Here is a 16,830-nt window from a genome sequence, read left to right on the forward strand (position 1 = left end):
GCTCTGCATTTTCTTTTTAAGTAGCACAGAGAGTCTTCGCCATGACTGATCTCACTAACATCCCATTTTTAACCCTCTAATGGTCTGTATTTCACATGCAACAAGTAGCAACAAGTGATAACAACAGGTAGCACAGAAGAAACATTGAAAGATAGGCCATGCAATTATATTCCCAGTCATTCATCTTGTATTCTCATTTGAACAGCTGCAGTTGAGTGAATTGCTTTACTACGCGTGTGTTATTACTCTGGGAACTTGGCTACCATATCCACAACACGCGATTTGCCAACACATACCACCTGCATACTGAGGGAACGGAAGACCTTCCTGTGGAGCAATATCTTCCCATCCTGTGTGGGTGTACAGAAGCAGATGTGAACGCACAGTGGATAGCTCCCAGGACAGATGAGTTGAGACGTAAGTCATGCAATGCTCTCCAATAACGATTATCTTTCTAGGGGGAATTTAACAATTATTTTACTCCTTCAGAATACCACACTGGAGTTTCATGGCACAGCTAGTAAGATAAGTTGTCTTGTTTCCTTCTCTTTTCTAGCAGTTTGAAGAATCTAACAGTAGTGGGTGATAACTTTGCAGCATGTACCTAGTTACTGGCATTTCACTGAATCTACCAACAACTAAAACTGAGACGCACAACTGAACACCCAAGTAGAAGCTGTAGTTAAGCTACTGAAAAGCCCTCCTGCATTTGTCTCGCATGATGAGCAATTAGCTCTAAGTGACAGACATCTTTTAGAATGTGAATCATTTAGCCTCTCCTCTGGTTCAGAAAAGAGGGAAACACCACCGTTTTTCTCAGAAATAGGATAGCTACTAAGGAAGACCAAAAGCAGCTTTTTTTATACTGAATTCTAAATGAGCACACAATCTTGGTTTGTCCACTTGACCTTGTCTTTTGAAAAGCTGTCATGCCTCTTATAGGACAAGGGATGCTCCACTCACTGCTTTTAAGCAAGCTAGGGCAAGGGGAAATGCAGAGTTCCCAATCCATGCCTGATTTCTAACCAAGGGCAAAATCACCTGTTCTTGCACATCTAGAAGCTTCTCTTGTACCACACTATTTGCACATAAGGGTAAACAGAATTCTTGACAGCATGGTTTAAAGATTTACAGAAGGGCACTATTCCTACAGAATATTTTTCAACTATTCCTGTGCACTTTTGGATGGATCTGTGGCAATAACCTCCCCTGAATTTTCTTACCACAGTCAGCTCTTAGTTTGCCAGTACAAGCTAATGTGAGCGAGGATGCCAACCTAACAGTTCAATATATAAAGCATTAGCATGGTTCCAGATTCTCATATGTTTGTCTTTAGCATTCTAAGACTCTTCAAAATACAGACAGAATCCAAGAACAATGGACTGTGCAAAGGCAGGGAAATAAATTCATCCCATCACTTAATTGCAGAGGATTCCTTTTGCCCTGTAGATCTGTGACTTCTCGGACCAAAGACAACCCTGATACTAGAAACTTCTGAAGCTAGAAGCTACACAGTCTGGTGAATTTGCAAACAAATTGTGTGTGTGGAATACCATGCTCTTATTGATTCAGTTGATCTCTTCTTACCCTGCACAATTATACATCTCTTCACATTCTCCACTGCTTTACAAATTGTAAACAGTAAAATAGTCTGACTCTCACAGATGAGCCCTGCTGAAGTTAACTGTGGCAGTAATCCTATTTCCATTCGCGCTTTTTACAGGTCTGGCTTCCTCTGCACTCTATACAGAGTAACATATTATATGAAGCCCAAACAGCATCCATTTTAAATAACAAGACCCGAATATAAATCTTAACCTGTGTATTTCTCTGCAAGTTTGGCTGTACTTGGAATTATCAGTCCAGAACATCTCTATTTCAGAGCCTCGTCCTTTTTGCCAAGAGAGATGTTCTTTTATCCTGATTATAGTGAAAAAAGCCAACTTGCTGACCTGACTCAGGCTGCTGTCATTCTGTGCCTTTATACAAGCTTTTTATAGTTCCTGGTAGAAAGGCTGAAGGGAATCCTACGCATTAAAACAAGGTCTGAAATTCGTGGCCCTCTTGCAGAAAACCATCCAAAAATGACTGAATTAGATTTGTTCCTTCCTTTTGTGCTTTTGCTTTCCTAAAGATGATGCATGCAGCCATTCCCCTCATTTTGTGTTACTCCAGCTTTAATAATGGAGGAAGGGGCCAACTAAAATTGTTTCATGAAAAATACAACCACTTTCTTAAAAAAGTCTGATTACCTACTTAAAATCCTCAAAGAAACAACTAGACACTTTAAGAGGAAGCATGGGACAATAATAAAACCTCCAAGTCAAAATACCTATGCCAAGAACATTTAATACGGTCTCTGAATCTCAAAATAAGCCAAAACTATTAATTCCTGCTATTTACACACAGAGAATGATTGCAAATTGCTGAAAAGCCATAAGAATCCAAACCAGTCACCAGCATTTCACAGATTAATTAAATGCCTCATGCAAACTGGGAAAGCACAGAGCTGCACTGCCCTCCTGGCTGTGCTCCTTCAGCACCAGGCAAAAACCTCAGACCTATTCCAAACCAATGTGTTCCATACTACTGTTTCCTTGGAGGCTGAAGACATATTGTAAACAGAGGGTCTTTCTCTCACAAAGTATAAAAATGACATTAAAAAATTCCAGCAATATAACAGGAAACGTTGCACTCAAATCCTCAAGTCAACTGTGAGTGGACAAATAGAACAACAGGGCACCCCACTTAAATATTCCACCTACTACTAACTCTTCATACTTTTCACCTCTCGCATATGAAAAACAGCCAATTTGTACTATTTTCAGCATAATACTCAAGGAACAAAGGAAGTTATGTACAGAACATTTTGAACAAAGTCAAAATACAGAAACCAAAATCAGCTTCAGTTGAAAAATGTTTTAAAGAAATTAAAGTTAATAGAATAAACCCTCTTTGTAAATCTCTCCTTATAATTTCCTTTAGTTAAAGATAACAACATATTGGATTTAAGTCCATTCATAACATATCAAATGCTCTTTTTTTTTTTTACAGAGGATCTATTCATAGCAGCTTGTATTTGCAACATATGCAACAAATTATACTATTAAACACTTAATCCTAATAAAGATTAAATTTCACCCCAACAATAAAGCTTGCACAAATCTTGCTACACTTGAAACAGGATTCTAGAAATAACCAATAAAAGTCATAGGTAGCTATCACGACAATTAATAACTGAACACTTGAGATGTAAAGTTAGCTGCTTACATTGAAATGTTCTGATGAAATATTAAGAATAGTTATGACTTTTTTCAACCGGTAAATAAAAAAACCTTGACAAAACATAGGAAGATAGCATACAGGCAAGAGCCCCGTGAGTCAGTTTACATGTCTCTGAAAAATGAGAGCTCTTACACACCCTCCGTAGCAGCCATGAATGGCCAGATCCCACCGAGAGGCCTCTGCAACTGCAGTGGCTTGCGGAAGAGCTGAGGGCTGCACCAACTCTCCTGCCAAGGCACTGAGAAAGAGAAACGACCGCTGCAGCACAGACCCTCTGGCACCAACAGCCCACATAAGCAGCACAGGCTGCTAGGGCAGCCCTCCAGGAAGGGGAGCGGACGTAGATGAGCTACACCAGCATTTTAAAAGCTGAACAGAACAGTTCAGTATCAATGAACAGAATTAAACAAGTAGTGACACAAATACCTCCAACAGAGTAGTAAGTTTCTGAAATCAGGATCCATCAGAACCAAGCATGTCCCCACCAAGATAAATTGTATTTCAGTTCACGCAGTCATGTATTATGTCTGACTTAGATTGCTAGTCACGGAGCTCTGAGAAGGATTTTCTAAGCTATTTTAATAAAAGAACCAATTCCAACACAAAAGATACATCAGGCAAACAGGTCCCCATTTTACGAGACCAATTATGCCACTGCAAGCCCCAGTTCAAGCAGGTATTCAGGCTAGCAAGCTGTATCACACTTCAACAGGAAGAATCGTACCTCATTTTTCTTGACCCCGTCCTCATTTAGCTGTGCAAAAAGATCTGATAGTCTCTATTTTCGCAACTAAAAATAACACCAGGGTAAATCATTGCATATTGTTTCATACAGCAGCTCTCTAACTTAAATGCAGAGAAGAGTCCATCAGGAACCTGTGGCTAACATTAAAATCGGATTAAAAATCAACTAAAGACAATCTCAATCTGCCTGAGACTTTGTTACTACAACTGTATACACGATATTGCACATATTTCCGTATAGCATACATATGGGAATAAAGTCTAAAACTCTAGCAGTGAATCGAGGCTATCAGCATTGCACACCCGTACCTAAAAAAGGAACTGTTTTTTTTAATGAGTGTTAAATGCTCCTTTTAAAAGTGTGCTAGCTTTTCCCTGCAAAGGCATACACAGGTGTACCTCTGACAGGTACAAGGTACTTTTGATTTAACTTGAAGATGCAGATGTAATTTCTCAGAATAATAAAGATGTCTCACTCTTCCAATCTTAGACACTGGAAATATCACTGAGGATGTAGGTCCTTCCTCACAAGGACAGGTTAATGAAACTGGACCTGTCTCGTATCCCTTATGGAATCACATTATCATAAAAATAAGCAAACTGCTTAAGTAGCATGGAATAATTCCATGAAGGGGTTCAGAGTAGTCTGATTTTGAGAAGAGCTGGAGGAAGAACTAGCAGGTGCAAGGATGTTGTACCAGAAAACTCTTCTCTCAGGAGACAGGATAGAGCTGATGACATGGGAAACTTGGGCTGCCAACTTTCTACAGAGTACATAACCCTGAAGCTCTGGGAAAATGAGTTGGACTATGAAGGTTGACCTCATTACTGAAAGATACTCTAATTGAATTTTGCCAATTTTATCTGGATGATTACTCACAAGATGAAGGGCTAGTGCCACTTTTTTACTGCTGCTGGTCTGTTTTCCTCACTTCTCAGCTCTCTCCTTTCACAGACCCATCTGGAGCTAAAAAAGCACACATTAGCAAAAATTTCCCACAAAGGGTTGGTTTTGTGCAGCCAACTATGTTTTCTTCACACTTCCTGCAGCTTTTCTTGAGAGTAGCTCCTTGGAACTCGGTATCTTTACTCTCAGAGTAAGACAACATTCAGAGGTAACTGGAATCTGAAGGTTGGCTTTGACTTTACTGATCTAGACATGCACATTACCAGTTAATGTTTGCATAATTCATTCAAGTTCCGTGCCAGAGGGATCTCTTACTTCACGAGTTAAATTTTATTCATAGCTGCAGTCCACATTTAAAATAAGACTGAGCTATTATGGAGGCAAAGACATAAAAATTGAAAACTCCCTTTGAAACACATGCTTTCCAGTAAGAGCAGCTAGCGAAATGCAAAACACGGTCAACATTCCAACACCATGATGTCAATTTTCATATGCACAGACAAAATGCTACATGTAGAAATCAACTCTTTATCTCCCTTACTTACGGCGTGCTTGTGTTTCCCTCTATCTTCATTAGCAGAACTGCATCATGCAGTGGAGAGTGCAACCCCTTAAAAGGTTCACAGGAATCTTCTGATTACAGTAAATCTGGCAACAAGTCACATTGATTTTTAAAAATTGAATTTCCATGTTTTGCTTCAGTTCTCCTGAAAAATAGCATACATGCTCTAAGGACTGGTTTTGATGTTTCCCTCTGCAGTAGTTGGGATAAATCCCTGCCAGCAGGGATGGTCTGGAACACTTGATAAAATGGTCTTCAGTGACACACAATAAAAAAGTGATGTGTAAAAAAAATAGATATCACTTCAAATTTTGCATAGTTTGAGCAACAGACAAATAATCTTTTTTATTATCTCTGCTGCTTTTTTTTTCCAAGAGGGATAAATACAGCCAATTTTCATGAAAACTAACAGCTGCAGACACAGCTTTCAATACCATCTCTCCTTAGCAGTTACATGGAGAGATTTAATGATTCACACCACACAACAGGAAATATGATAACCAGCTAGTCATTACTAGTGAAATTCAGCCTCAGTTTGCTTCCTATGGGCAGGTCTTAAGGAAAACTCTCACTGATGTCCCAGGCAAAGTGCCTGCAAACTTCACTGGCGCTGTTACTCAGGTGCAGAACATTGTCCAGTTTAAGCAGAAAGCCTGATTTTACAATATATGGTCTCGCTGGTGGCCCAGCAACATAATGAAGTCCACAGGACTGTCCAGCCTGGGTCTTTTTCAGAACTGAGGTTTTATAGTGCCTAGGCTGAGAGTCCTCATACTGCCACTGATTCAACATGAATTCTTTAGCAGGCAAAGAATGATGGGATGCTCCTGTAGTACAGCTGAAAAAGACAAGGTCTTATCAGTGATCTCAAGGACTGGCCTTAACATTTGAAACAATAAAAAAAGCAAGTCTACAATTCCTACATTTTCCCCATTTCTAAATACCGGCTTCCACATGACACATGACAGATGGCTCACAGAGGTCTAAATTCAGCAAGAAAAATAAGCAATTATAAACAAATACATCATTGATGTTTGCTAAGGACATAATTCAACCAAGTTCAAAAGATTAGAACAAGACCCACATGTTCTGTTATCGCAGCTAAGGCCCTTCTCAAGATGGTTATCTACAGGAAGAAATTTTCTCCAAAAAAAGCTTAGTGTTCCCAAAACATCTCTGTTGCCCTTGGAGAAATCATTAAAGTTTTTTTTTAAAAACTTAAAATTCAGCTCATAAATAAAAATTTACAATATATCAAAAATTTTCCCTTTCAAAGTAACATTGCTTAACACTACATAAAGATTTAAAAGGTTGCAAGTTAAGAACAGGTGATGCTAACGGGATATTTGAAAGGCCCATGAGACTTGCAACGTGAAATAAAACGTATTTGCCTACTGATCTAATTGCTTACTAATTTTCAAATCTATTCCCACTGGATAAATAATGGCACTTTAAGCCCAGCTCCTGGCATTAAAAATACATTCATAGTTTCCTCTTAGCAGAAGATAAACAGTTGCGCAGTAAAAACCTGTATGTTAAGATGGCATTCTGGAGGTTTTCTTATAGTTTTAACCAACCTATTGTGTTCTAAATTTAACGGAAAAAGGCAGGAAGAGGAAATGGGAAAAGTTTTTGGATGCGCAGTTTCACACTGGGGTGAAGGCAAGTGCTCACTCATAAGCAAATGAAAAATGTCTGGAATATTTCTGTCTTACAGAAGAGCTCACCACATAGTGAAAGCGGAATTTAAGCCAAGCCCTATTTAGTAAAATACCAGAAGCCATTTCTCTTTCTTGCTCAAGGAAATACTAGTGTTTGTGTAAAAACAAGAAACTGCTTCAGCAATTAAGATGACCAAAATTTCCTTGCAAACATTCAATCATTCCAAAATGTTAAAATTTGAAAATGCACCAGAAACAACAGAAAATGTAAAAGTAAAACCACATTTGAGGCAAACACAAAGAATCCCAGAATGTAGGCACCTGTATAGGTTTTGAGCAAGTTCTTAAGCATCCAGGACATACCTCCAGATACACGTGGAGTTTGGAGAACATATTCCTTTATTAGCTTTTACACAACGAGTTGTAAGTGACAATATATCTAGAATTAGTTCTAACTTCTAGTTCAACAATCCTCAAGCGTAGCCCCAAGGAACATCAAAATGACATAAGAACAGTCGAACTGGTTCAGACCAAGGATCTATCGGGCCAATCAGCATCCAACAGTAGCCATAACTGCACACCCAAAGAGCACGTATGTATGTACAATACTTCACTGCAATGCTTTCCTGCATTCACCTACTTTCCTCAGCCTATAGACAGCCTATCTATACAGTTGCACACAGTGTGTGCTCCCATTACTCATCCTGTCTCCTCTGAAATCCATGTAATAATCTACTCAACAAAAATCTATGGCTAAGACCACCAAAGAACATTACATGAAGGACAACCACCTTTCATCGTTTTGAATCTGCCCTCCAGTGGTTTTATTTAATGGCAGTCCGGTTTTGTGCTGGATGAAACGGTTACCAGCTGATTCCTGTCTGACCTTTCACCCCATTCATCAAGGGATCAGAACTGTATGGAGTACTCAAATGTGGGTAACCCAGGAATTCACACAGAAGGATGATACACCTTGCTTTGTTTTACACCTTCCCTTCACAGCATTTCCTACCATTCAGTTTGCACTGTTAACTGCTGCCAACCTCTGAGCTGGCTGTTCCGTGAAAAGGCTTACCTGGGAATCTCAGGTCTACAGGAAAAGCGTAATTGTTAGTCTCATAAAGCACTTTACATAAAGTTATAAAATCAGGCCACAAAACCAAGACTGTTCAAGCATTCTTATCAGTTAGTGGCATTAGTAAAAGCCCTGCGTAGCCTACAGCACACACAACACACAGAACCAGAGAATCATTCCGGCTGGAAAAGACCTTTAAGATCACCGAGTCCAACCATTAATCTCTCCAGTCATAGAAGTATTCCCTCTGCTGCTTTCTAACAAAAGTGTTGATGAGATCAGCTGAAAGAATCAGTAATGCATTGGATGTACCTGGCAGTTTCCAAATAAAACACCATCTACCATGCAGACAATACTCAAGACTCCAGTATGCTATTGGTTTTCTCAGCCAACATCCATGTTAGTCAACCAGGGGACATTTAAAACTATTTGGAGACTCAAGAAAACAAAACATCAAATGAGTAATGAGACTTTGAAAACATCTAATAAAAGGAGACTCTCAAGAGGGGAAGCCAAATCATATTTTAACATATTTCATTTGTTATACATGCACTGAGAGCACTGGGCTTGCTTAGCCTTCTGCTTCCACACCACTGCTACACCAACAAGAGGCTGCGGTAGCTGGGAAAGCTCCCGTCAGGAGAGGAGAATCTGAGTGTAGCGGAACCATACCTGCACTGTCCTGACACACTTCCCCACACCAGTAGATGGCCTGGAGCAGCAACATATAGGAGCAGGGAAATTGCAACTAAAGGGGAAGATTTTTTGGAGTCAGTTAATTTCTCGCTGAATCAGCCAGCTGGGAATAAAGCCAGTTTCTGCAGCCTGCTCAGAGCTTCTGCAAGGCACAGCCAGGAAACGCTTATAATCAAACAGAGCATGAGAGAACACAACCTCTCACTCCTCGCATTCTGTGGCAGTGCAGATGTGCCCATGTCATCTTACTTCTATGATACTAAAAAGCAATAGATCTGGCAGCTAAAACTCTCCTCTTTACATCTGCATTTACCATAGAGCGAGCCACTATAGGTGCCTGCATGCACTGACAAGAGACTAACCTATAAATTTTAAGCAGCCTCAATTTTTGGCAAAGCACCTGATGACAGAAAAAAACATTACATAAATTCAGAAATACATGTTTCCACATATAAACAAATGCTCCACTTAATGCTACAAAACAGCATCATTAACCAGTTGGGACCTCCCACCGTGACACAAATGACACCAGTTAGCATACAACAACAATCTAGTAATTGCAATCATAAATGCATTTTTAACACCGTTTCACAATTTAGTCGAGCTGACTTGCATTCGCTGTGTTTCTAGTGCATCCAGAAGCATGACAAACTGACAATTCTTGGAAACCGCATTTCTCAAAACAGACCGAGAATACTGTTTTCATTTTCTCTCCATAATGATGTTAAATCTAATAAATATAAAATTAGAAACAGAAATAACATTGTTCATAAACAGTTCATGTAATAGGCTGTCTGGAAGGGATATATTAGGCCAAGTTCTCAAAAACTGTCCTCCTTGTATAAACATGTGATGCTTGTACTTGCACTTCAAGAATTATCAAATATCTACACACCCAGATACTAGAATTCACACACAGAAATCTATTCTTTCAAAAGAGCTTTAAGGGTGAAAGTTTTATTTTAATCAGCTAAATATGATGACAAATGCTTAGCCAGACTTTTGAAATGCCAAAGGCACCTAATGCCTGGTTCCCATTGGATTACTTGAAATTTACCTTGTTATTTGTTTCAAAAAAATCCAGCTAAGCACCTACGTGTACAGTTCAGTACTTAAGTGTTTGTGTTCAACTTATGTTTCGAGTCCTACTGAAAGTCATCAAAACAAATGCTCCACACCAGGTGACCCTTCTGAAAATGCTGCTATGCCTGCATCAAATCTGGCACCCTTGCGTAGCTGTCGGTCATCCAAAAGTGAGTCTGTAGAACTGGACTTCCTCCTAGAAGCTGCAGTGAGGCCAGTTTGAAAATACGACCCTTAAATTCAAGAGCACTTGACAGTCTAAAGGCTTCCGATGATATCACAAAAAGTTCTCCTCCTACAGGAAACAAAGTTATATGCATGCTTTCAAGACCTAACGGAATTGTTTACCTATCAGTGACAAAGGGAGTGCGGGGGCATATCAGAACTGCAGGGCTATACAGCTCCGATGCGGGTCTTGGCCGTCTCTTCAGAGTTGCCATGGCTATATCCAACATCCTTTCTGGAATGTTGTGCTCACTAACAAATTCCCTCTGTTTTAGAGATTTTTGCATAATAAAGATTAGACAGGAATTGTTCAAGTAAGACTGTGTTGGACTGTAGACATCCACGAGACTTTATCATCAGTATTATCAACTCTATAAAATCTTAACACCACACCAACTCAACAGGAAAGTACAACATTTGCACAGTATAACTCATGCCCTAAGATTTCCTGAATAGCCTTACAACACAAACAAGAATAGAGGCACAATTATAAATCTGCTCCCACTATCACTGAAATTCATATATTTTACTACTTCATTGCAAGCTATATTTTATTTAGTGCTTACTTAAACCTCAGCTCCTGGCTTCAGGTGGGCATAGCAAACTATTTTAAGAAGAGCTTGAAGCCCAAAAATTACAGATAAAGACATAAATGCGTGAACCCTAGAGGTTCAAGAAGTAAAAGCAAATAAAAGAACTCAGATTTTAAAGTACACGTTCTTTTAAAGAAAAACTCATTATTCTGGATTGTCAAATCATGATTTCTGAATGAATAGTATAAGAGCTTTAGTGTCAGTACAAACAATCACGCGCGTTTTCTGTGATGCAAAGCCAGGAACGGAATTAGGGGCACTGGGTAAAACTGCCTCCTCACCGCTCTTTAGGCCCCAGTTTGGCACAGAATATGAAGGATCCAGCCGCGCCAAGCAGTCCTGAATGAGTAATTATCAATGACAGAGCATTCAAGTACCTGCTAAAACCAAAGATCATCCTAGAGCTATTCCTTCACTACTTTATCAAGGGAAATCACTGGCTATTGTGAGAGATTATTCCTACATTTGAGGTTTCTCTAAAAGAGATTGACTCTTCCCTATCTAGTTTTGGAACTAGCAGTTTGCAGCTTTACACACAACTGATTTGAGAATCTCTGTAACCTCACAGAAGTTACCACAGTGAGCACCGATACCCATGTTTGAAGATGTAGACAGAGAATTCAAAAAACTATCTGGATGTTGAGATTAAACCACATTTGCTGCATTGGAATGGAATGGGTTTCAACCACGCTTTCGCTGAATAGCCAAAGCTGAATTTTCTGAGTTGTGCCACTGCCAAGTATTATTTATAATCACTACAATAAAAATATTTACTGAAAAAATGAAAACAAATAAATGAGACAGTAAAAGGATGCCTTCAGTCTTGGTCATCTCCCATGGTTGACTTAAACTTTTAGAGTGCATTTGAAACAATAAATATTCATACATAGTTTGCGTCTCAAGTCACAAGACACATCACAATTCATCACAATTTTTCTGGCAATTCAACTCCTTTGGATTGCAAATTGGGGGTAACAGCAGTTCAGATCCTATGAGCACTGGCTGAGCAATCACTATTACTCATAAATTCAAAGCAAGTTCAGAAACTTACATAAGTTTTGTGGTAATGCTGTCACTGAGCTACAACCTTGTCAATAACAATGAATATTTTAAGTCAGAACACTTCTACAGAGTCTCAGAAGTGTTATTTGTCTGTAGTAGAACAATTTCATCTTCAAATGAAGAATAAAACCATAGGCCTATTAAGGCTGATGGCCAAGCTCCCGATGGGTGCAGAATTGCAACTTGCCTACAAAAAAAGGGAAACTGCTTCAGATTTAACTCTGGACTTGCAAATCTCATCCTGATATTTCATTAGAGTTACTGGAGATCTAAGAATCCTTGCTATTGTATAGCATGTAGATCACAATCACAGCCTGATTTCTGAACATGGGTGTGCAATACACTCAGTGACTGTAAAACAATATTCCAAAGGCTTCCACAAAGATGGTCTGCAAGTCCGCCGTGTCATATAATGGACATCAGACTTCAGGCCTTGCAAAGCTCACCCTTAAGAACATTTACTATGTTGGTGGGTTTTGGCAGATTGGTTATGGCAGAATCATTTCAAATAAGATAATGTTTTCAGCGTGTATATCCTTTATATCCAAAATATCACATAGTTAGAAAAAAACCATAATGTAGGGAATGTAGAAACATAAATCATGAGAGCAACCAACAGGTTATTCAATTAATACATGGCCTATGAAACTTCCCCTTCCATAGAAACCCAGAGCTTCTTAAATATCCAGACATGGTGTCTTTTCTGTTATTCCCTCCTCAGACATTAGCAACCCCATGCTCTTTGGAGGTGAAACAGACTGACTTGTAGAGGGTTTCATCTGGACTGTAGGAACCTGAGAAAATAGCAGCATATTCCTGATGTGAAAACAACATACCAGAGAATAAATCTAAACCGAATCCATGTGTCACACTCTTGATGATATAGATTTGTCTGAATCTGCCAGCCATCATTTCTTGCTGTCATTAACCCATTAGTAAGAATACACAGATACACATTCTTACATACATTTCATAACAAACATAATAGCATCCAGCTGAACGGTGTCATAAAATGTTATCACAAGGTTAAGAGTTCCTGCAGGATGAGATCCTGCCTCTTCAGTTACCAATATGGAACCATATGTACTGAAGAGATCACTTAAAAACAACTAAATTGGACTTGGATAATTTATTAGCTCAAGCGTCTCCTAAAATCTGTAGCATTGATAGCTCACCTGCTACCACATGAGACAGACGGGGAGCTCTTTCCACCATATTTAGTAATCGATGTGCACAAATAGTTACGTTCAAGGCAAGGATATAGTTAAAGTTCACAAATACATATATTCCATGAAATACAGTAACTTCTTTGCATAGATTCATTTAAATCTTTAGAAACAACAAATTATTCCATGCTGCTGCTACCATTTGTTGGTGGAGTCTTTTGGTTTGTTTTTAAGAAAGACATGCAGACATCATTTGCTTGGATTACCGGTGGCTATAGACTAATGCGGTTCCATTCATCGCATTCGTACTGACACATCTCAGAAAAAGCAGGCTCTGTCTGCAAAAGAACGCAGCCGAGGCCAGCCAACACCCGATCTCCTCCTGAGCCGTTTGTACCACTACTCTTGGTCACAGAGCAGATCGAATGATCCGGCAGCTCAGCAATGCACAGTGACTAACTATTTTCTGGGTTATCCTGTGAAATCTAGTTTACCTACTACTATAGCGACTAATCTGCCCTTGACAAAATAATTCTGTCAAGCTTCAAACGCTGCGTATCTGTAAGGGCAGAGTCCATTTGGGACCTGAATACCAGGCTGTGCTTGTTACCATGCTATGAAGAATCAGAAAGGGCTCCTGTAACCAAAGTTAACTTTCATTTCTTCTCAGTAACAGCTACCTCTTTTTCACAACTTCTCATGTTAAAGTTTTCTTTGTGATACATTCATACCACATTTCTACCACATTCTTTTAAAACGGTCATTATTTTATTCTGTACCTGCCTCAAGCAGGATGAAATTAATCAATTGCACATAAGTGACATGACATAGACTTGTGACCTTGCCCAGCATCCAATTGTTTCTAATTGATTAGCTCCAGACATAAGCACTTTAATAGCCAAAAACAACACGAGTGGAAGCTATGGTACAGTATTAAGGTAGAATGACTGTGTGTGGTCTATATAGCATGGCCCCAAGCAACCAATTAAAGAATTAATGGTTATAGGATACCAAAAATGTTATGCTAAATAATATAAAGTATCTTTAATGTGTCTAAAATTGTGATAAAACCTAAAACTTAGAAGCAGAACAACCGCTTACAAGATTGGGGTTAAGTGCTAAAGACTCAAATATGTCGAATAGATTAGAATATTTTTAAGGACAATCAAGACAAAAAATTTGACCTGGATCACAATAGCCTATTGATTACTACAATGTGTTTGGGTTGTTTTTATTACAAAGAGACAAGTGAAGCCGTGCCAAACCATTTGTGGAGAAGAGGAAACTATGTCACTACTGGTTCCAGTTCCACAATAAAAAAAATATGAAAGGAACAGATACAAGAAAAATATTGTCAAAAAAAGAAGTCTCTTCACAACCCAAAGGCCCAAACACCAGGCTGACATTTCCCTTCTCTGAACATCTATTCTCATTGTGAACACAACCATTAAGTGAACTTTACATACTACTTTGAGTGTTTTATAGGGCCCCTTACTACAGCATCACTCAACTGCTTGCACACCAAAATACATGCTAAACAGCCAACAGCAAGACTGTAACATTTCTGTTCTTGCATAAGAAATATGCAAGGAAAAAGCAGAAGCTCCCACCATTGCCCTACCTGCTTGGACATGCACCGAATGCGGTACTTTTTATTGCACAATTAATATGAATCTGATTTTACTTTAATGTCCTTCACTCAAGGAACCAGTAGCTGCAACCATAATACAGATACAGGAGGTGTTCATCGGGTGGCTGACAAGCAGCAGACAACACACTCAGCAATGCTAGAGGATGGGTTGAAGCCCCATTCTCACTCCCTTAATCTTCAAAGTCCACTCTTAGCTGTCTCATACAGTCTACTCAGTTCTTCACACACCCTTTGAATTTATTTTTACCCGCTTTATTATCCTTCAAGTCAAAATTCTTCAGGATGCACATTTACATAATGCCCAGCACACCAGGCTCCAGTTCAAAACCACCATTCCTCAGCATTGCAACAGTACAAACAAAACCTACTGCAATATTTCAAAAAAATGATACTGTTTATTGAAGAAAACATTCTTCAGTTTATTTAGCTGTCCTTTTCTAAGGATTTCTGGATGTGGGTGTATTTAAGACTGAAGAATCCTTGAAACGTTCTGTGCTGTGGGAACTATCAGTATAGAGAATGACATAGTATAACAACATCTCTGCTGCATGCCAGCACACCATATTTCTTGAAATACTCACTTCTTGGAACTGATTAGGCTCATGTGTCAGGCAATAGATCAGTTGGCAGCTACGGTTTTCCTCCATGGTTCCTGTATTCATTGAACACTTAAAGACCTTTTTGGACCACCTTCCCTCCCCTCACTGACTTCCAAGTGCTTTAGATGTTTCTACCCTAGTATTTATATAACCCTTGTCACTTATAGTATCTTAACATTTATCAGGTGCCAAACCTCCTCGGGGCAAAGAGCAGCTGTGCTGCCTAGAAAGACCCATGGCATTACACATCTGGCAAGATCTCTCTTTGGTCCCCATACAGCAAAGTCAGGTACAATATTGCCAGGAAGAGAAAAAGTATTAATTTCCCACATGTATGTCTTTGAAATTCAGTTCTGTGAAAGGCAAACTTTCTCATCAGGAGCCTTTTATTTACAGTGCAGTTCCTTCAGCAGTTTTCTGTTTGAAAAACAGTAATTCAAAGCGTGCAGCAGATCATCTGATAAAGGGCCAGCAATAAGTTCATTACCTACCTGCAGGTGAGCACAGATAGCAACAGCAAGCCAAGTGATCTCCCAGGAGAGCCCTGTGGCTTTAGGGCTGGCCATCCTTGCGCCTTGGGCCTCTGCTGAGAGAAATTGTTTCAAGTTACAAACAAAATGAAGTGGGCTTTGCCAGAATTTCAATGACTAAAGCAAACTGGGCAAAGGCATGGAACCGGCCTTTGGAAGAAATGCAATGCAAACACTGGAGTTTTGTGCTGGCCAGAGGAGGAGACGCGTGGTGCATGCCATGAGCACAGCCTGCAGGGTGAGGTAGTTCCAATTAGGGAACATAAAGGGGTCAAAATGAAAGGTTTGGAGAAGCTGGCAATAGTGGGCAAGTTTTATTATCTCCTGATGTAGAATTTGTCAGTTGTGAACCCCTCCATCCTGATCTCTGGAAAGTAAAATCTAAGGAGCATAGGAGTTCTGGTGTACTGTTCCAGCACTTTCACGCTCTCAAAGCTGAGAGGCCATCCCTGGGACTTCAGCAGTCGTTTGCACTGCCTTTGAGAGCTCTGATCATTACAGCTCAGGGACCAGGTGATCAGAGGGGGAAAAAAAAAAATCCATCAATTTAATGATCATCATCATTACAGGGCCAACATGAAATTGTCAGTCATTTTTACAAAAAACCTTCATTTTAAAACTGCCAACAAGAAAAGAAAAAAAAACCACACACATGTAATAATACTGCTAATTCGGTTAATTCCTAGTGTTGATGCATCTCTTTGCCTCAGACTATTCATTACCACAGTGGTCTCAAAACAGTACAAGCTCCAAGCTCCCCTAGCACACATGCACACAAACAGCCCTCCCTCCCTCCCCTCCTCCCGGCCACCACCCCACTATCTGGCAAAGCCCCACAGTGAATGCAAATCTCTCCTTCAAAAAAAGTACTGCTCTCTAAAAGGTCTGATATCCCAAAGGAAAACCATCTATCCAAACAACTCTTGCACCTGTCAGCTAAAGATAATTAAGATTCCTGACAGAAATAAGTGTTTTAATCCCTCCCTCCAAG

General features: G+C 39.5%; 1 protein-coding gene across 1 annotated transcript in view; it reads right to left on the reverse strand.

The window, feature by feature from the left end:
- Positions 1-15,875, reverse strand: part of ADAMTSL3 (ADAMTS-like 3) — a gene marked incomplete at its 3' end in the record, with an annotated part of 167,066 nt that extends 151,191 nt beyond the window's left edge. Inside the window, exon 1 of the mRNA XM_010141355.1 lies at positions 15,801-15,875. Within this exon, the coding sequence (XP_010139657.1) occupies positions 15,801-15,875 (75 nt within the window). The remainder of the gene's footprint in view (positions 1-15,800) is intronic.
- Positions 15,876-16,830: the final 955 nt, after the last annotated feature.

The sequence above is a fragment of the Buceros rhinoceros genome, unplaced genomic scaffold (assembly GCF_000710305.1).
Source record: "Buceros rhinoceros silvestris isolate BGI_N320 unplaced genomic scaffold, ASM71030v1 scaffold1648, whole genome shotgun sequence".
Classification (NCBI taxonomy): domain Eukaryota; kingdom Metazoa; phylum Chordata; class Aves; order Bucerotiformes; family Bucerotidae; genus Buceros; species Buceros rhinoceros.